The 21,491-nt window shown below is 42.8% G+C and overlaps 1 protein-coding gene across 2 annotated transcripts in view; it reads left to right on the top strand.

Annotated features, from left to right (window-relative positions):
- Positions 1–21,491, top strand: part of LOC141797891 (solute carrier family 12 member 9) — a 109,338-nt gene that overhangs the window by 73,418 nt on the left and 14,429 nt on the right. The window contains exon 10 of one of the 2 annotated variants that reach the window (XM_074679580.1): positions 19,066–19,258. The exons of the other annotated variant lie outside the window; for it this stretch is intronic. Coding sequence (XP_074535681.1) covers positions 19,066–19,258 — 193 coding nt within the window. The remainder of the gene's footprint in view (positions 1–19,065; positions 19,259–21,491) is intronic. 2 annotated transcript variants of the gene reach the window in all.

Genomic DNA, 21,491 nt, shown 5'->3' with positions numbered 1-21,491 from the left:
TGCCAGATCACTATTTGTATTTATTATTACGCTTCTGCAAGTGCTTGTATCTCAATCTTCCTGCCAACCAACAGCCAGTATGCCTCAGATTTATTGTAAGTGCATGTTGTGTTTCACTGCAACCACACTGAGCATGATTGGCATGTTAAATCAACACCTCATTGTGTGTTTTTACCATTATACTCCAACAGATAATGAATATAAATGTTCATCTTGGTGTTTTGGGCTTATTTGGAGCACCCATTAGATAATAGTGATATCTTAAAGTCAACACAAGTATTGATGATTTCCTGACTCTTGAAGGTTTAGAGTTGACTTGACTGAGGTCATGTCATATCATCTCCCACCGTTTATCGGGTGGCGGGGGGCAGCAGTGCCATCAGTGAAAACCCGTGGCCCCTGTCCTCGGCCACTCCCACCAGCTCCTCTGGGGGATACCAAGGCATTCCCTGGCCAGTCAAGAGATATAATCTCTCCACCATGTCCTGGGTCTACCCCGGGGTCTCCTCCCAGCTGGACATGCCTGAAACACCTCCCAGGGAGGCGTCTGGGAGGCATCCTCACCACATGCCCAAACCACCTCATCTGGCTCCTCTTGATGGGGAGGAGCAGGGGCTCTACTCTGAGCCTCTCCTGAATGTCCGAGCTACGAACCCTATCCCTGAGGCTGCGGAGAAAGCTCATTTCAGCTGCTTGTATCCGCGATCTTGTTCTTTCGGTCACGACCCACAGCTCAGGGTCATAGGGGATTGACCGGTAAATTGAGAGCCTTGCCTTCTGGCTCAACTCTCTCTTCACCTCAACGGACCGGCTGCTCCGATCCGTCTATCAATCTCTCTCTCCATTTTCCCCTCACTCATGAACGAGATACTTGAACTCCTCCATTTGGAGCAAAGACTCTCTCCCAACCTGGAGTGGGCAGTCCACCCTTTTCCAACAGAGAACCATGGCCTCGCACTTAGAGGTGCTGATCTTCATCCCGGCTGCCTCACACTCAGCTGCAAACCGCCCCGATTTGAGCTGGAGGTCAGTGTTTGATGAGGCTAACTGAACCGCATCATCTGCAAGAAGCAGAGATGGGATCATGAGACCCCTGAGCCTGACTCCCTCCGCCACTTGACTGTGCCGAGAAATCCTGTCCATAAAAGTAATGAACAAAATTGGTGACAAAAGGCATCCCTGGTGGAGTCCAACCCTGACTGGGAACGAGTTTGACTTACTGTTGGCAATATAGATCAAGCTCTTGCTCTGGAAATACAGAGACTGAACAGCCCGTAACAAAGGGTCATCAAATCCATATTCACAGAGCACACCCCACAAGAAACCTCTGGGGACATGGTCAAAAGCCTTTTCCAAGTCCAAAAAACACTTGTGGACTGGTTGGGCAAACTCCCACGCCCCCACTAGTACCCTTGCGAGGGTATAGAGCTGGCCCAGTGTTCTACTGGCCGTGGAACTTGGCTGAGGGAGTAAATAATTTGTGTATTTGTGAAAAGGGGTCACTTGGTTAGTCTGGTGGTTAAAAGACACACCTCCTGGACAGAGGCTGTAGTCCCCAATGCAGACGGTCCTCTACCACATCATCGTCTGCTCTCACTCCAGTTTCCTTCAGTATTCCTTCTCTTTCCACTGCCCGCTCTCAGTACAGGCACAGAAGTTATAAAAGTAAATATTTAAAGATGAATATGTATGACGAGTAGATTACGAGCTCAATAGGGTCTGAATGTTGTAAAATAATGAGTCCTCTGGAGCTGAACGGATTTTCACTAAATAAAAAAATTCAGCTATGGCAGCTCTGAAAATGTGTAGGATGATGCTAATTAGACTGAAATGTGCACGTTCATCCACACACATGAGCAGTATCCACCCTGAGAGAGCTGATCAAACTCTGGCTGTTTTCCAAACCGCCTACTACTTACTGCATGTGAATGTGGTATGCAGTAGGCACTACATACTACCTACTGCGTTTGCTTGTAGTATGTAGTATGACTTTTCTGTTGGGTCTGGTTTCCAGTCTCCGAAGGAGGAGCTACAGATTATGGTGTTGTTGTTTTTTTGCCTTTAATAAAAATGTACCAAACAAGCTATGGGCAGATCTTAGTATCTGGTTATTTTGTTAATGATATCATTGTGGAATCATCATTCTTGATTTCTAGTCTTACACCAAAAGTTATACCATTGACTGGAAATAAATCTTGATTTTTATTTTTACAGCTGATGAAAAAAACATTTCCATATAATCCATGTATGGTTTAAAAGGGGTAATTAGTCTTTTATATTTAATGAATTTGAGGAAGTAAACACCTCTTTTACAACCAGAAGTGACACCATTTACAGGTGTTTCTTTCTCATCACTTCACTTCTGCCTCACGGGCCATACAACATTAGTGTTGTTGTGTTGTAGTTATAGTGCTGACTGATTCCACTAGATGGCGGTAATTCACCGAAACCTGCCACCTGCATTGACAAACAGCGTCAGCGCCGTGCATTGTGGGAAACAGTATGGCAGGTAGACTGGCCTGTTGTATACTGAGAAATTTTCACATGTGACCCCTGAAACAGTCTCTGTAAAGAGGGGGTATTCTGTTTTCCCATATTTCAAACATGGTTGTAAAGTACTAAGGCCTGATGTTCAGACTGAGCGCGCGCAGATTTTTAAACCTCTGTATGTTCACATGTTAAATCCTTGAATCTGTCTGTAACTGATCAAACAGTCCATTGTTAAACTGGCACCAGACCTGAAATGGTGAGGTCAAGCTATTCCAGGAGCAGTAGAGGGACAGAATTAAGCCTAAAAAAGCAGAACACCCTCTCTTTAAATAATTTAAAGAAGTTGATTTTTTAACTTTACTGTCACTCACAGCTCAGGTCTGTAAATATGACAGCACTGGAGAAATGTTTCTGAGCTTTGTTCCGTGACCATGTGTTTCTGAGCAATTGGAATAAATCCATTACTATGTTTTGTCTCCAATGAAGCAAATATTTGGTTCAGTGATTGGTGACTTCCCTACATTTACCCTGCTGATGAAGCAGTTCTGTCCTTTAATTTCATTTCTGCACTTTTGAAAAACAAGAAATACCCAGGGTCCAGTTCTTTAAAGGGACTTCATTAGCAGCCCAGAGGAAAAGCCAGAATGAAAACTCAGGCTCTTTTGATGCTCAGCTTTCATGTTGGGATCATGTTTCCCTTGGATGTCAGGTTATTGACAGGACACAGAGTGAAGTGTTCACATCAACAGTCAAACATTCAGACATGAGAAATCAGACTCTGCTGTTTGAGAACAGCAGAGGATTCATCATATGTTTGCTGCTCTTCTTGTCTTCATCCAGCTCTTTAGCCTCCTGGTCAACTTCTTTGATTAAACTGAATGAAAGGCTTTTTTATCCTTTTTGTCAATTTATTTATTTATTTTATTTTGATTTGTAACAAATGTGTTTTCTTTCTTTGACCTGAGAGGAGTTTCAGAAAAAGCTTTCTCAGATTTATTTCTTCAAGAAATCTCTTTTCAAACATGGTGATGATGGCATGGTGCCAGCTCACTCAGCATCCTGGAGTCAAAGTTTCAGGCTCCTGAAAAAATTAGGTCCTGTGACATTTGTGAGAAGTTTTTTATTGTTGGCAAAATGAAGTAGTTTATCTTTGTCATTTGAGGGATCCGTTGAACAAGGGGAACATTTCAGGTGTATAAAAACTGGAAACAATCTGTGCTTTGTTCTGCTTCATATTCTTTTTGTTTGCAAAGTTGATACCTGGAATTTACTAAATTCATCTGTTAGCAGGCTTAAGCTCCAGTGAATTCTTCAATATTTAAGTAATAAAAATAAATTTGGTGTTTAATTTTGTTAACTGTCCATAAATCCATCTTATCCTGAATTTAGAGTTATTCAACATTTCTCTGTCAGACTACGCCCCCTAGAAAGGTCCCTCATCATTTATATCACAGTTCAGAGAAAATGTAAAAGGATTCTGGCTCAAAAATCCCAGTAACCAGCTGACAGGACAAGAAGAGAGAAACCTGTCTCTCCAACTCTACATTTAGTGATGCTAACACAGTCCACATTTCCTCCTTTTTTTGTCCCTTGAACATGGCACCACCTGACCTCCATCAGCTCATATTTCTGCTCCTTTTCTTCACAGTTTGCTCTTTATAGCATCTATAGTAAGAAGAGCAGAACATGTTGGTAACACAGCTGATGAACAGTTAATGCGCCCCATGTACAGACAATCATTCTGATGAAATATTGATGAGGAGGAGCTGAAACATGACACACTTTCTTCAAGGTTCACACCAAAAAGGATGGGACCTCAGCTGATTGGGGTCATGTGACTTTGGAGCAAACCATTGCTGATTTATAGGGTTTTTTAATGGGTACAGATTTGTCAGACACACACAAAGTGAATAATTTACTCTAACTTAATGATTTAAATAGCTTTTAAAACACCTCTGTCATGTTTTAATGATCATTTTTAAAAATAATACCAAAAATGATAAACACACACACACACACACATGTATTCTAGTGTGAATTTTGAAGAGTAAACTTGACACGTGAGAAATCAGACAGCACGAAAACTTCAGATTCCAGCACATGATTAGCATTTTCTGCTAAAGAAATGATGAACCTGTTAACTTCCTGTATTAGATGAAAGTGAAATATCAGCCAATGACCCACTGTAAAATTGATCATTTCCTGAAATTCATGTTTAGTAAAATTGATAAGTATAACCCATGGACTTGAAATGTTCCCCTAATCATAGAATCACACATTTATATTTTTTAAATGTGTATTTTGACCTTGAGTAAATGTTGAGATCATGGGTAAATGTATGCACAGGATACTTCAGGGGTGCTCAGACTTCAGGCTCTTCTTTTTCCTTCCTGTAGTTTTCTCTTTTTGGTTCATTCTATTTTGCAGGTCTGCCTTTGAAATCAAACAAGTCTTATACGCTGTTTGTTTTTTGTTTTTTTTAATTCTCTTGAAGTAGACTTATTTCATCTTGAGAGGATGGTTTGATGGTTTACTGCACAGTGAGTCATCAAGAAGCACTTAAAGAACAAATGTGTTTAACTCACAAATGAAGCAGAAAAAGACAGACAGGATGTGGATACTTGCGTACAACAAAATGTGATTTAGTTATCTTCTGTGTACTATTTAGGGACCATTGAGGTGATAAAAGGCCCTTCCAGGCTCCCATACAGTTGTCAAGTTCTCGAAAAGTCAGTTATCATTTGTTATTTTAAGTTAAGTTTTTTTTTTAAACTGCTTGTTTCCAAAGGCTGAGCTACAGATTCAGAGGTGTGAGATGAGGTAGATCTTTGAAAGCAGTTGCTGAATCAATGAGCGCAGAAGTCCGTCTTTAGATTCTGACTGTGGTTAGAGTACACAGTCAACACCAGGGCACAGAGCCTGGCTTTGCACAGTGAGGAGTTTGTTGTGGAAAACTTTCTCTCAGAGTCCCCCGTGTTTCCTCTGGTGTCCTCGTGTACAGCAGTGTGTGCTATCAGCGCCGGCCTTGTTATCACTGCGTGACCGCTGGCAGAGGCTCCAGGACACAAAGTTAGCAGCAAAACTTTTCCCTACCGTCGATCTCTCCTCCTCCTCCTCGCCCTGTCAGCGGGGAGACTCGGGGCCCTGCAGCTGATAAGACAGCTTTTGAGTCTGGCCTGCCGCCTGCACTGGGCCTCTTTCTTCTCCCCCCTGAGTTTCTTAATTCTGCGAGTTCATTGTTGCTGTGTCACCGGGCAAATTTTAACGCCAGTTGTTTGTTGTGTTTATACGTTTATTTATTTATTTCTTGAGCTCTGTGCTTCTTTCACTCTGCGCTCGGGCTGGCTCTCTCCCACGTCTCTTTCCAGGCAAAAAGAATTAAAAGCCATTTAGCGCCGTGGCTCCCCCTGAGAACTGCTCTGTAATTAGCATAACTAATTTAGCAGAAATATTTCCCTTTCTCCAAAATTTGCTGTTGTGTAGGGGAGGGGAGGGATGAAATGATGTAGCGGAAAAGATGTCTGCTTAAGTGTGTGAGTCTGTGTGTGTGTCTGTGTGTGTGTTTTCATATAAAAGTGTACGACAGCAGTGTGAAGGTATGCAGTTTAAACAATGTTTGTCTGAAATCCAAGTCACGCTGTGTGTTTCTGATTACCTATGTTTGGGTGCAACTGCCTCTTGGACTGTGTGTGTGTGTGTGTGTGTGTGTGTGTGTGTGTGTGTGTGTGTGTGTGTGTGTGTGTGTGTGTGTGCATGTGTGCGCGAGTGTGTTTCTGCCTTCTCTTAAGTATTATCCTCTGTCTGTGTGTGAGAGTTAGCAGCTTTATCTTGGTGTGTTTGTGTTGTGTGTGTGTGTGTGTGTGTGTGTGTGTGTGTGTGTGTGTGTGTGTGTGTGTGTGTGTGTGTGTGTGTGTGTGTGTGTGTGTGTGTGTGTGTGTGTGTGTGTGTGTGTGTGTGTGAGGAGGCTTCTGTTGGCTGCAGCTTTATCAGTAGTGACTCCAGCTGTGTGAGTGTTTCTCTGGGGGTGCTCTCAGTCCTGCTGCACCATATCCAGCCACTCGGACCAACACGCATGAACACACACACACACACACACACACTCACACACACATTGCTTAAACACATATTTGTGTTGTAGTTCGGGGTCAGTGGACAGGATTCAGGACACAGCCGAGCGACTCACACCGATGCCAGAGGACGTTTGTGGGAACGACAAACGGTGGCGGCAGCGACCTTCAGTCACTGTGTGTGGCTCAGAAAACACCGCTCAGCTCGGTAGAAACACACTCTTCACTCTCTCCACCTTTACCAGCTCAGTGCCATCTGACACCCAAATTACTGCCACACTCTCCAGTGCCTCCATGAGCGTCCCTGTAATAAACCGGGTGAGCTGACCAGCTGAAGCGTCAGCTCCACAAACAAACACACTGTCCTCTGCACGCCACGTCCTTCTTCCAAATAAAAGTCAGAGTGCTCTGACAGATTGGGCTGTGTAAAAACCCAGATGGATCATCAGCTGTGTGGGGATGCGTGAGAGGAAGTGGGTTGTTAGAGACTCATTATCTGTGAATGGAGGGGTATGACTTAATGATGGTGGAGGATAAAGGTGGCTGCCTGCACTCTGAAAGGCCCTCTTTCACTCTGTCCTTTCCAGATACTGACTCTGTCCCATCTATGTCAGATCACAGTCAGGTATTAGCGCTCAGACTCAATCCCAACCCTCACTGCTAATCTCTCTTTAGAGCTGGGATTAAAAGTCAGGTTGTGGTAAGAAGTGTTTGCTGTGACTTCTCTCCAAAGACGTGTGTCTGAAAGTGTCAAAATAATGATTCTTCAAAATTCAGAATCTGTTGGTCCAGACAAGTTTTCATGATTAAAAGCATTCTGGTTTCCATTCAGAGTATGGCTCTCTGTTAGCACTTCAGTGGTCATTAGCTGTGAGCAAGAAAATGGTCCGTTCATGGGCAAAAAAGGTGAAACCAACAGTTGTGCAGTCCCTGAACCTATCTCCAGTCTTCAGAGAATGACCTTTAATATGTCTTTTTTAAGAATACTTCATCCACATCATGGCTCCTTAAAGTTTTATTTGGACTGTCAACAGAGGCTATGGACAAACATGGAACATAGAGGTTGGTGACGCCATTTTCCAAACCAAAAGAAAGTTCTCTTCAGGAAGTCAGCCCGAGATTTAAACATGGCAGGGAAGCATGGCAGGGTTATGTGTTGCTCTTTATTACCTCTGTCACAGAGGAAGTGAAGATTCTTTCCACCAGTCAACAGACTGCAGTGTTTCTAGCGCCACCCTCTGGGGGTCAGATTGGTATATCTGGCACAGAAAAGTAGGACAGTAACAGTCAGTAATTTAGGGACCTGTCCTGGTTTTAATCAAAGGAAATGCCTCAAAATGCCTGCTGAACTGAGAGGAACTGAACTGGACCACTGGTGAAAAGGGGACTTAAGCAACGAGCTAGTTTATCTAATGAGGTCTCCCATCATGCACCTGTGGTCAAGCTCTTCTCAGAGCCTGACCACACTGATCCAGTATCAAAGGATCTTTTAAGTGATTTCTTTGCTCCTAAAGTCTCTGTGATGAGTTCCAAAGTGATCTTGAAAAAGTCTGTGTTTTTCTCTGCTGAAAATGATTTCTGTGATTAATTTTGTAGTGATGGTGGACACCGGAGCCTAACTGTCAGACAGAAAAAGGACAGAAGAGCAGAAGAAAGATAAACAGGAGAGAGATAGAGCACGAGCTCAAGGCTATAATAAAAGCTAAATGCTAAAACAGGAGCTAAAGGCTAACACAGGGGCTAACCTGTTTGTGCTAATGTTGACTCCAACCCACAGTCAGCAGTTATTCTGCAGTGGTCTGTTCAAACTTGAGAGTCTATCAATAAAATGAAGAGTGAGGTTACGTTAGCTCTGCTTGGTAGATGACTGGCAGGACATGACCAGGATTCACTAACGTTACACATTACAGACACGTCTCAGAGCACCGGGCTTCCAGCTGAGCTAAATATAGACAGCTACTAAGCTACATACAAACTGACAGTGTTAGCTTGTTGTCACGTTAGCCTTCAGATACTTTAGAGCACTGGGCTGCTGATAGCGCTTCATATAACACACATTTGCTGAATGTCACGTTTCAAACCGTAGCTGTAACTGTACTGATAAATACCTTACCTCGGTGCGTTGTATCCAGTAAAAAGTTGTCTGGAACAAAGAAAATGTGTTTCAATCTGATCTGCATTTAGTTCAGAAACAAACACATGCCTCGCTAAAAGTCATTTACGATGGTGTGAGTGAGACTCTGGGCCAGAAGGTGGCGCTGCAGTCCACTCCAAACAGTTCCTCCTCACAGCTTCAGTCTTTACCTGGTGTGGTGCCAGCAGTGGGCCTCTGTCTGACGTAACGTCTCACACACTCCCTGACCTCTCCCTTACAGAAGCCCCTCCCAGCTGCTGGCAGCTCTCCTGTCTCTCAGAGTGTGTTTGTTTTTATGAGGATAAAGTTTCTGTCCCCACTCTTCCTGAATGATGACGTGTTTTTTGGCTAAACACTGGGTCTCCTCTTTCCATCTTCATTGCTCTCTGTTTCTTTTCTTAATGTTTCTAAGGACTTGATTGGCGGGGGTTATTTCACGCTGCTTTTGCTGTGTCAGCTCCGTGACATCAGTCGCCGGAGAACAAGAGAGGAGGCGGAAATGTTGATGGGCGAGGTGACTCTGTGGAAGAATGGCCACTGCTGAAGAAAAGAGGAGGAGCAGAGACAAAGAGATGGGTGGGGGGGCAGGCTTGGTGGGTGAGCTTTTATCGTAATTACAGCTCCTCTCAGCTGGATGGAGAGATGGATGAGAGGAGTGTGGGCTCCAGGAATACTCAGAGATCAAGTCCTGAAAAAGATAAAGAGAAGGCTTTAGACAGCAGGCCAATGATGTGAAACCCCGAGCACAGGCTCAGGAAGGGCTGATCAGTCAGGATGATCACCCACAGCAGGAGTGAAGACGCCTTCTGCTGAGATTTTACAGGCCCATGTCTCACTCTGCAGCTTCAGGTGTGCTGCTCTTTAAAACTTGTAATAAAAGCTGTTGGACTTTACGATAGACCAACCATCCAACAACGTTTAGAGCTTTCAGCAGTGCAGTTATTAGTGGATATTTATTCCGATGTTTTCCAGGATGAAGGACTTCCTTTAGATCCTGAACACTCGTCTGCAGCCTCATGGTTGTGATCCCTGATGCCCCTCCCAAAACTAAAGTTATGACCTGGAGCAGTGATTTTCAGGGGTTCTTGCAGTTTTAATAACTTGATCTGCTCATTTTGGAGAGGACTCCTCTGTTAATAACTTGGCTTCAGGTAGAAACCAGGTAAAGACGTACACTGATAAAAGTCTTTCCTTCAGAGCGAGGTCGACACCAAGCTCTGGGCTCACCTCTCACAGCCTTGAATGACGTGATGAATGCTGATTTTAGACATTAACATGCTTCATCCTGTAGAATAACACATCTCTGTGGGAACTCCAAAGCCTGGCGTCCAATCTCTCATTGATTTTTCTGGGATAACCTCTGGATGTACTTTTGGTCCTCTTTACCATGATCTAAAATCTTAATATGAAAATATTGTGATGAAACTTCTAAAAGTATCTCATCCACTAAGTCAGAGACACGTCCGCTGGCATCAGGAAACTCTACACATCTGGCTTGTGGTAAGAAGCTCGGCCAGTGTGATACCTCAGTATGCCAAGCAATAGCAGAGGGTCCAGAGAGGTGAAGCTGCTTGGGACTGAGTTTGATATTCTGCTCAGAAAGCTTCAGCAGTGCTAGGGTTCCTCCTCTCAGTCCTGTTTTACTGGTTTAAAATAAAAAAACCTGTGTGTAGAAAACAGCAGTGATCTTACACACAGAGATATATGGCTCTTAGTTTGTCTAAGGAGTAGTTTGAGGCTGACTGAGAAGTTTTTCTTTGAACAGTGAAGCTTCCTGTGTCTTTCAGCTCCCCGTGGACAAAGCGAAGCTCCTCATCCGTTGACCAATCACGTCCTGTGGTTATGTGTAGCTAGCACTAAATGCTTGCTGTGCAAAGAGTAAAGAGTGGCTTCATTTAGCATGATGCCACTCATCCTGTCTGACACCCACCCCCCTCTAAATGGTCTCAGTGATTAAAATTACAGCAGAGACACTGTCAGTGTTGAATAATTGTATACCTGTCAGATCTGGTGTGGTTTTGCTGTCAGACCACAGCTCTGAGGACTCTTCAAATCTGGCCCAGCCAAGTTTCTTGCCATTCCAACGTTTAACATTGAGATAATTCAGTTTGGGCTTTTGTCTTGGATGAGCTGAAACCTCACACTTGTTGACTGAACCATGAACATTAACACAGCTGCAGGTGTTTTATTGGGTGATCCTCTAATAGTGAGCTGATACTGTCTTCTCCTCCTCTAGCTGCAGACTCGTGCTCTCCGTGGTGTGTTTGGGGTGGTGGGCGTCACTGGAGGCCATATTATAGGGAGCGTCACCATGGAGCCTGGTCTGTTGAAGGTGGTGGTGCTGCTCTGGTTGGGTGGGTAATTGAGGTGTTTGGCTGAAGGATATGAGGAACGGTGGGAGCTGAAGGCGCTGATGGCTCAACGTATGGCACGTTCACACTGGCAAACTGCACCGTGCCATACTCAGCATGGTTGCACCCCTGCTGTGCCATTTCCCCACAACCTTTTCAATAAAGACGCTTTCTGCAACATTCGGTTCAAAGAGCCCAAGATCATTTCTGTGAACAATTTGATTGTCATTGTGGATAAAGAGGGACACTCCTCCCCCAGTTCTTGATTCTCTAGTCCAGTGAACGTCTTTGTAATCAGGCAGTTGATAAAAAGAAACTATGGGTTCATTTAACCATGTTTCACATAGAGCTATCACAGAAAACTTATGATTCAAACATGAAAGATGATGGTTTAAAGTGTCAACTTTTTAGATAAGCTCCTAACATTTAAATGAAATATAGAAAGACTATGAAGTGAGACAGAATACGGGAAACTGTGACAAAACAATTTGAAATTGTCTTCTTGATAATATTTACATAACTCAGGTCTCTGAGATTCAGTTAGAAGGTTTCAATCAGGATCATGTTCATTGTATCTATGGCTAGTGTGGTCTTCTAGCAGAGAGAAAATAGAAGTTTTGTCATCTATATGTACTGGTGTACTATCTGTTAAAGAGGAAAATAATCTGTCATTGTCTGATAAAGAACAAATATAATTCTGGCTGTTTAGACTCATATTCAAATAAAAAAAACAAAACACATAAACAGCAAGAGAGATTAGGATAAAATGTGTCTTCAAAAAAGAGAAAATGAGCTGGTCATATCGTCGAAAAGCAATCTGACCTCTTTCTCGTGCTTCCTTAAGTTTAGGCCTGAGCTCCATTCTTTTCCGTCAAACATTTTCTGTAAAATCTTTATTAAGAAAAATTCTTGTACTTCTTAGCTTATTACCTCTTCAAAATTTCTTCTTTGTCCTTTAATCTGAGCAACTTCAAAACGATGGGCCTCAGCCTGTTGTTTTGCTCCTCATATTTGCCCTTACAATAGACAAATTCAAACTCAATTGATTTGGAGTCAAGTTCCAGTTTTTCTACCAACAGTTAACTGGCTTTACCTTCTGTGCATTGCCAGGATTTGCTTCTTTCTTCTGGGATTCCGTCGATGAATATGTTGTTTTTCTTTGCTTGACTTTCGAGGAACTCTTGTTTTCAGAGAGTTTATCAAAAGACTCTTGGACAGATGCCAACTCGCTTGAAATACTCTTGAAACTTAAAACATGGTCAGAAAGTTTCTTTTTAAGGTCATCAATGTCATGTTGTGAGAATTGTGGGCTGTTTTTGATATCTTGTACGTCTTTCATGATATTATCCATCCTTTGATTGGTTGAGTCCATTAGCAATTGTATAAAGGTCTTGAAGTTTCTTTCTTGTTGCTCAATTAAGTCTTGAAAAAAAGACTTCTGTTGGTCAAGTAGTTCATTAAGCATGCTCATAGAAAACATTTCTTCTTCCTGGCTGACCTTCTTTGGTCCCATGCTGCTTTAAGTGTGATAACAACAAAGCAGAACTTGGTGTGGGGAGGAACTCTTGGCTAGATGTTGCTGGGGCTAGAGCCCAGACCATAGTAGTAGCTAGCTACTACTATGGTGTGGTGGAAGATAGCTGCTGCTGGGACTGGATCGGGCCTGGAGTTAGCTGGCTGCTAGCTGGGGCCAATGCCTGGCCTGGTGGTTGCTTGCTACAAACAAAACTGGTTTTGTTTGGTTTTCATGACAAGATTTTCTGTTTCTATCGCTAATTGATTCTGCTCTATAAGTTGTGAAAGTTATTCAGAGAGATTATTTAGGATTACAGAGATATCTGTAGGATTCACTGCTACTCCTCTGCTGCTTTGCTGCTGCTCTGCTGTGATTCATGTGTTAAGTTGTTTTGGTCCCACACAGCCCGCTAACACCCCGCTGTTGTTCAAAATAATTGTTGGGAGGAGTGTCACAGTGCAGTGAACCGTGCTGAAGCCCACCTCTCTGAAGCGTGCCAAAGCAGAGAAGTGAAACATGCTTAAACACAGCACACTTGTGATCACACTGGCCAAACGGTCTATACTATAGGGTTGAAGCATGCTCAAGCATGGTACGGTTTGCCAGTGTGACCGTGTCCTTAAAAGACTGTCACTGAGGGAGAAGCCCACATCATAACCCAAGTGACGTGTGGACTCCTGAAGTCATCAGTAGAGGGCGTCATCTGCGACGTTCTTCATTGGGTGCTTCGTGTTTTGCTCAAACTCATGATTAATGCTTCCTCTCTTTGTACTCCAGCTCTTTCCTGCAGTGAGGCTGCTGTGGAGCGTGATGAAGCCTGTTCAGGAAGTGGATCTGCTGCGTGTATTTACAGCTAAAACTAGTTTAACGGCTGTTTGTTCAAACTGCTGCTGTTGTCACAGAGAAACTGGGGTCAATGACATGATCCCCCAAATATGGGTCTGATCCTGAGGCCCCTGCCGACTCGGTCACACTGCCAGCCCATGTGTGCACATGAAGGTGGATTTCAGTGGGTAAATGTGTGTGTTAAAAACCATTAACACACTCATGTGTACAGACTCCAGCGGATGCAAACAAACCCTGAGTTTCCCTGAGTCTGCAGCTTATTATATGTGTAGTGTTTGCTTTAATTACTCTTGTCCCAGCACTTACTCCACATTTAATTTGATACTGCTGTGAAGCCTTGCATTAGGAAACAGCTCAGTGTGTGTGTGTGTGTGTGTGTGTGTGTGTGTGTGTGTGTGTGTGTGTGTGTGTGTGTGTGTGTGTGTGTGTGTGTGTGTGTGTGTGTGTGTGTGTGTGTGTGTGTGTGTTCAGAGAGTATGAGAGGAAGTCATTATGGCTGGTTTAAGATTGATATTCAGATTTCATCAAGCTTCAGTCTGAACTTTTTATAGCGTTTCTGCAGAACTCTGGCACAAATGGAATAACTGAAATGCATATTTATTAAAAACTTTCATTAAAATGTGATAACTCAACAGACTATTGTTACTGCTCACTTTAAATAACACCTTCTTTTTACAGTCCTGGGTCTTAATGTCTGCTCTGCTCCTGAGTGGCTTTGTTTTAATGACATCATTGCCTCACTCAGCCAGTTGTTGATGTTCAGTTTTAGGGATTGTATGGTACTCCAGTTCAGGGCTTCTCAAACTTTTTTGGCTTGTGTACGCCATTTTCAAAACAGTTTCAGCCAAGTACCCCCTTGTATGAACGTATTATTTTCAGGATACATGCATGTGGCTTTACAGTCTCATAATAACATTGAAATGAAATGTAACACTTTTTTTTTGGTGCAACATTTTTCAGGAATAAATAAAGGTTGAGGCAGCTGGTACCTTTGATGACCCAATGAGCACATTTATTTCTGTCAAAAAGAAGCATTAAGATGTTTCACAGTTAAGAAAATTAAATCATATTGTATTTTTTTTTTACAGACGTTAACATTCATAGACATGAAAATCAAATGCTGATGATAAAGTTCTTAATCAGATTTTTGCTTTTTTTTTTTTAACAGTTGTAAAGCTTTTTTTTTTTACATTTGTCACCCCTTGCAGTACTCCCATGTACCCCTAGGGGTATGTGTACTCTCATTTGAGAATCACTGTTCCAGATTAACGATTTGATGCATTTTAGTGTTGAAATCAAGCAGTAACCTCCAGGTGAAACATGTGGACCCTGTGCTTAAAGCTGCAGTCCTTCAAGAGTGGTCTTAAGGCTGTCTGCAGAAACTTTGGAAAGCATGTACACCCCAAACCAAAAAGCAGATTTTAGCAGAACATGTTGAAACACATTTACAGCCTGGATCAAAAAAGGGGGGTGGGGGGGTTAATATCTTTGCCTCATCCTAACTCAAACAAAGGTAGGTTGAGCCTTTTTGATCTGGTGCTGAATTCAAAATAAAGTAGTATAAAAATAGTTCCTGGAACTTAAAGTTACATAATAATTGTTAATAGATTTTTTTCTGTAAGAATTAGTGAAATAATGAATAACTATTGGAAGAGTTAACTTTGGTTGAATTCTTTGTTTCTAAGACATTGTTTAAGATGGGACTTAAAGAAATAGCTCTGAGTTCACTCCATGACTCTGATGATTTATCAGGATGCTTTTTTTTACATCCATAGAGCTGACATGTTACCTGCATGTTTTCTGACTTTGAATTTCACAACTTGAATTCCTCAGATTTCCAAACACAGTCCCTATGTTTAGATTCTGAAATGTTACGTGCAGAGTTAGGAAACTGTTTGTGGTGTAGACTGCCCTGGAACACTGAGGCTCTTATTCTTATTTATGTATTTATTTTTTTCATTTTATGTATTCAATTTACAGGGATAATGCATGTTAATTGACATTTCTGTAAATATGCTAGAGTTAGCCAAAAATCTAGTTTCCAAAGTCTTCTGTCAAACACAGGCATATGAAGTTCTTATCAGCTATTTGAAAGATTCTCTGAGTGTTGGTGAAAGTTAATTCACTCTCATGATGGCTAAGTCGTAGGGATGGGTACTGAAAACCAGTTCCTGTTAAGAATCAATAAATGGTTCAATCCATGGCTATCATTAGCCTTTATGCTTAAAGATTCTCTTATCAATTCTTTACATTACACCGTAGCAGCCAGACTTCAAGTCCACTAGTTTGCCCCAGCTAGCTTAGCTTAGCAGATGATAACAGTTTCCAGAGAAAAATTTGATTTAGGATATTCTGCTCAAAGTTTTTCTCAACAAGAACTGAACACACAAAAATGAACATTGCTCTCTCAAAAAAGATTCCTGTAACTTTTTTACAGAGAAAATTCAAAGAGGACTGGATGAGGGAATCAATAAAGAATCCGATCGATAAGCAGAATCCATAAGGGCATTGGTATCAATTCATGTTATTGATACCAATCCCTAATTGCAGGGATGGGTACCAAAATAGGTACTTTTAAAGTTAGCAACCGGATTCCATCTGTAGTACTGGGTACCAATTCACATAAAATCAGACAGTACCATGTTTAGTATGAGGTTATATTTGTGCCACCAGAAACTGGATTGAATTAAAATATTGAATTTGAAAAGCATGATGTGTAATGGAATTTAATGTGTTGAAATGTATTAATTTTTTAATGAACTAATTTTTGAATTGAATTTGAAATTGTATTTTAACTATGAAATTCAACTGTTTTTTAATTTAAATTCAAAAACACAGGAGTCAATTTCAATTCACAAAAGGCAGATTCAGTTTTCAATTCAATGTCAGTTCAGAGCGGCACGACCATTAAGTCATTTTATGCCTCTAAAGGAGATTAATCGAGCACAGATTCAGAGACACCCACTACACATCCCCGGACTCTCCGGTGTTATGTCTAGCTGTACTCCTCCTCCCCTGAGTGGGAAGATCGTCGGTTCAACAATAGCTGAAGACCAGCGGTTGAACAATCAAGTTTGAAATCACATACACATGGTTGTCTGTCCAGTATGATACCATGCGATCGACTGGTGACCGGTACCGGTGAAAGGTACCCATCCCTGCTCAGCTGCTCTTATGAAACAGTTGTGTGCTGAGTGTTTTACTTTCTTATAGTTAGATAAGATGGTAAATACACACAGTGTCTTCTATTATCCATCAACACATTTTGGTTACAGCTCATTCTTGAATGATAACTCAGCATTTATTAGAGAACCAAGCAGTCTGGTTCGGTTCAGAACAGCTTGGTACAGTTAAGCCTGACCCTGTTTGCGTTTCCACAGCAAACTGTGCCCTCTCGTGGTAGGCACCGTGTAAGCCGGATGCTGAAAGCCGCAGCTGTTAAACAATAGTGACGCCATAGCAGCATGACACAGTTTACTCTGCTAATAAATCCAACAAAGAAGAAAAACACAACACAGTAAACAAAGAGCACGGATGGAAGACATGCAGCGTTTCGTCCTCTCTGTGATTGGCATGTAGCTCTTTGATACAAAGTTCAATCAAGCTTTGTTTCAGAGAAGTCTGTGAGCCGCCAGGAGAAATACAGCTGCTGTCGGGGTAAGTGACGATTCTTTTGACCAATCAACGGTCTGCAGTGTTGTGGCTCCACCCTCCGAGAGCGGATCGGTTCAGTCTGGCACCCATACAAAGGGGTCCCTAAAAGTAGGCAGGCTCGTCTCGGTTATTTGGGGATCTGTCCCAGGATAAGTCAGTGGAAACACCACAAAATGCGCACTGTACCGAGACAAACAGACCCGTCTGCTTGGTGGAAATGTGGCTTACTAAAGGGTCAGGAACTATTTTCAGTCAATTCAAACCTACAGGGTGAGAAAATGTGCAGAGAAGAACAGTTCAGAGCTCAAGGAAAAGCTTCACATGTCAGTGGAAGAAAGAAATAACTCATCTCATGACTTTTATTTAGTCTTATTTCCATTGTAAACTGTGTCCATATTTCCTCTGTGTGTGTGTGTGTGTGTGTGTGTGTGTGTGTGTGTGTGTGTGTGTGTGTGTGTGTGTGTGTGTGTGTGTGTGTGTGTGTGTGTGTGTGTGTGTGTGTGTGTGTGTGTGTGTGTGCGTGCGTGTGCGTGTGTGTGTGTGTGCGTTTGTGTGTGTGAGGTGTGTGTGCGTGTGTGTGTCCGTGTGTGTGTGTGCGCGTGTGTGTGGTGTGTGTGCGTGTGTGTGTGTGTGTGCGTGTGTGTGTGCGTGCGTGTTAGTGTGTGTGTGTGTGTGTGTGTGTGTGTGTGTGTGTGTGTGTGACACTCTAATCCCCAGCAATGAGACTGAAGTTAGAAAGTGAGTTTCAAGTGACAGAAAGTTTTCTGTGGTTACCTCAGTGAACACCTTCAGCTCCTCCAAATGGAAAGTCTGCGTTTCCCTGGCTTTAGATCTTGAGATGAATAAAGAGTCCAATCTGTCTTGTTTCAGGGCTAAAGGGGATCAAAGTGTGAGGAAGATCAAACCAGATTCTTCTGAAAAATGTAATGCTGTCTAACAGTGGACTTAACAGTGTGGGAATAAGGTCACTAAGTGGTAATACCCTGACTAAAGACATATTTCTTTGCCCTTGCCAGACTTGAATAATTCAGGATGAAGTTCCTTTTTCATTAGCTGGTACGAGCGGCTGCACAGAGGACATGCAGATTTCATTCCTGGCGTGTTTTCACTGAGATCCTCTGTGCTTTGTGTAATCCCTCTCTGTCTAAGAACTCTGGTTTGGGAGGTTCCTCTTCACGTGTGTTTGATGTGAGCGTTTGGCTAACAAAGGATTGCTCCTCATTACTCACAGTTAAAACTTGAAAGGAAACAGAAGAGCTGGTAGTGACAGGTTCATTCAGTAGTAATGGTGGAGCCAGAGCTGGACTGTCCCAAAGACACTTTGATACTTCATGTTTGTGCTACGCTTAACAGCACATCCTCAAACCGTGCTAAAATGTCTGTGTTATGTGGATGTCATGTGGATGACTGTCACGTGACGGTGTGAAGACCTGTGAAGACCTGTGAAGACCTGTGAAGACCTGTGAAGACCTGTGAAGACCTGAGATCTGCTCCATGTTCAACTTAAACTCTGCAGTGTGTCTGACACAGAGAAGAGTTTTTGTCATAAATTTCCAAAGAAAAGTGTGCGGAGTGCACAGTCCTGATCTCCTTCAGTGGGATCTAAACATGCCTGGAGGGGTGGCTGCTTTGGCCTCGTGGTTGAACCACAGGCAGGCAGCACAGGTTCAGGTGTGACCTGAGGCCTTTCACTGAATGTCACTCCTGGTTTCCTGCTCAGTCCACTGTCCTGTCCTCTTGATTAGACCTAAAACTGTCTGGAGGGCTACGCAGCCCTCCTTTATCTGTATGCATGATGCAAATACAGACTAATCTATCAGAGCACAGTGTTTATTCTCCTCTGGAGCGACCTTAAAAATATGTTTTAATGTTTTAAATTTGTACTTTTCTTATTTTGACCTGAGTTGATTCCCAAATCTCAGAGCTCGTTAATTTAATTCTCTGAATCTTCTCTGATTATTACTTCAACCCCAATTTTGACCCCCCCCCTCCCTGTTGTCTCCTCAGGCCCACCTTCCGTTACTTCACCTGGCACACCTGCGTGTTGGGCATCATTGGCTGCGCCGTCATGATGTTTCTGATCAACGCCATCTACGCCTCAGCCAGCATCGCCTTCATGCTGCTGCTGCTCGTAGTGATTCACTACCTCAGTCCCACCTCCAGCTGGGGCTACATCAGCCAGGCTCTCATTTTCCACCAGGTCTGACACACACACAGCCTTTCAAACACACACACACACACACACACACACACACACACACACACACACACACACACACACACACACACACACACACACACACACACACACACACACACACACACACACACACACACAAACACACACACACACACACACACACACACACACACAGACATACAATCTCAATACTGCATTGTCATTACCAGAGCAACTAAAATCTCATCCCCTCAGCTTTACAAGAGCCTGTTCGTCTGCCAAGCAATCGTTCCATCAGCTTTATAGAGACATGCAGACACACACACACACGCACACACACACACACACTCACAAAGGCGCAGACAAACTGATGTTTTCTGTGTCTTCTCAGCCAAACCCCCTGCATTTAGCACACAAACACACACACACAGACACACACACACACACACACTTCCCTTTCAGACTATTTTTTGCTCATGCATAAACACAACACTGCCTGCTTGTTCCTACGGCGTCTATCTATCGTGTTTATATCAGGTTTACTAGACACACAGACACACACACACACACACATACACACACACACACACACACACACACACACACACACAGACACACGGCTTTATATCCTCCCGCTCTCTGTGTCCTCTGCTCGTTGGGCCTGTTGCTCTCAAGGAGAGGGGCGTCTGTTGCCAGGAGGGCCTGATGCCGAGGGGCTCGGCTGCCAAGGCTGTGGGCAGGGGTTGTGGGCTGGGGGGGTTGTGGGCTGGGGGTTGAGTGCAGTGCGGTTTGCCAGCAGCTTGTCTGGAGGCAGAACATTATTACAACCACTTAACTTATTGGGCTTTCCTCCCCATCCTCCTCATCATCCCCCCTCTCCTCTTCTCATCATGTTTTTCTTCTACTCCTCTTCTTCTGGTGTTTCTCTCAACCCAAGCTGTGAGGGTGGCAGGGCCGCAGGGGTGGCACAGCCTGCCTCTTGAATGTGATTGGTCAGCCCCTTCTTCCAGAGTCAGGAGGTGATAGGTAAAGAGAAGGTCAGACAATATCCTGAGGATGTAGCTCTGAGTGCAGCGAGATGGTCCAAATTTAATATAAAACTCATCCAATGGTAAAACATCTTGCAGAGAAATCAATGATGAAATATTTAAAAGATTCCTGCTGGGCCTCAGGGAAAGGGCATGGAGCCGTGAACCCAGCCTCTCATCAGAAAGTAATGGGGAGCTGGCTTATTAGCATCACGGATGGATGAGGAGCCGAGGGCCACCTGGACCAGGGCCTGTGTATAAGTGACTGTTAACATTTACTGTCGCAAAGTCAATCTATTGAGTGAAATGAGACAATAATAATACCCAGGAACAAATCAGAGATGGGCACAGAGAGTGGGAACAACCATGAAAAGAATCAAATATATAATAAATCAAAATAAAAGGCCAAAGGAACAAAAAACACCTAAAAGAGAAAATGAGCCCTACTGTGAGATGCAAGAGTATCATTAATTGGGATAATCATTATCAGGGCATGCATGTTAAATAGAGGAGGCACTAACAAAGCACAACGAGACAAACACCAAACATATAAACATGTAAATCTACGATAAGGTTCTGAAATATATGCAAGAGACACAATATTTGCTGTAAAAACTTGCAAAAAGACAGAAAAAAGATATTCTCAAGAGCTTCAAAATGTTTAAAGATGCAACAACAACCAAGTAGAGTTAAAACAGCAGAAACAAAAAAAGACCTTGAAGAGCTGCAGGACGTCAAAATGCAGCAAAGACAAGAACGCTGTGCAGTTAGACCTTAAAGGAAGACTAAACTTTTCAGACCATGAGCTGCATAGAGACAGAACACTGTGCATTCAAAATCTCAAAGATGCAAAATGACCTCATAGAGACACAAAGCCTCACCAGGTGCTGCCAAATGACCACATGTGCATTTAAAGCTAAAGCCAAACAGGAAGAAGTCCCCAAGACCATGGAGGGGCAAAGAGACCACCGAGGGTTCACAAAGACCGTGAGACTGCAGCAACAGCTGGAACATAATGACAAGAAGGTGATGCTAATTCAAAATATCAAGAAACAAGATGCACATGGATTAAAACTCCAGATGAAGGAAACAATGTGGTGGAAAGTAGGGGTGCGAAAAAAAAATAGTTTCATATATTATCAGGATTTTTTGTTTTACGATTTTTAGATTTTTTTTTATTTTTTTTTTTTTATCCAAAGTCAATTTTTTTCATATATAAATCCTTC

Source organism: Halichoeres trimaculatus, unplaced genomic scaffold (assembly GCF_033239565.1).
Source record: "Halichoeres trimaculatus isolate MK-OKI-2021-1 unplaced genomic scaffold, fHalTri1.1 fHalTri1_scaffold_9, whole genome shotgun sequence".
NCBI classification, from domain to species: Eukaryota; Metazoa; Chordata; class Actinopteri; order Labriformes; family Labridae; genus Halichoeres; species Halichoeres trimaculatus.
Note: the sequence above shows the minus strand (reverse complement) of the source record. Positions and strands in the feature narration are given on the sequence as shown.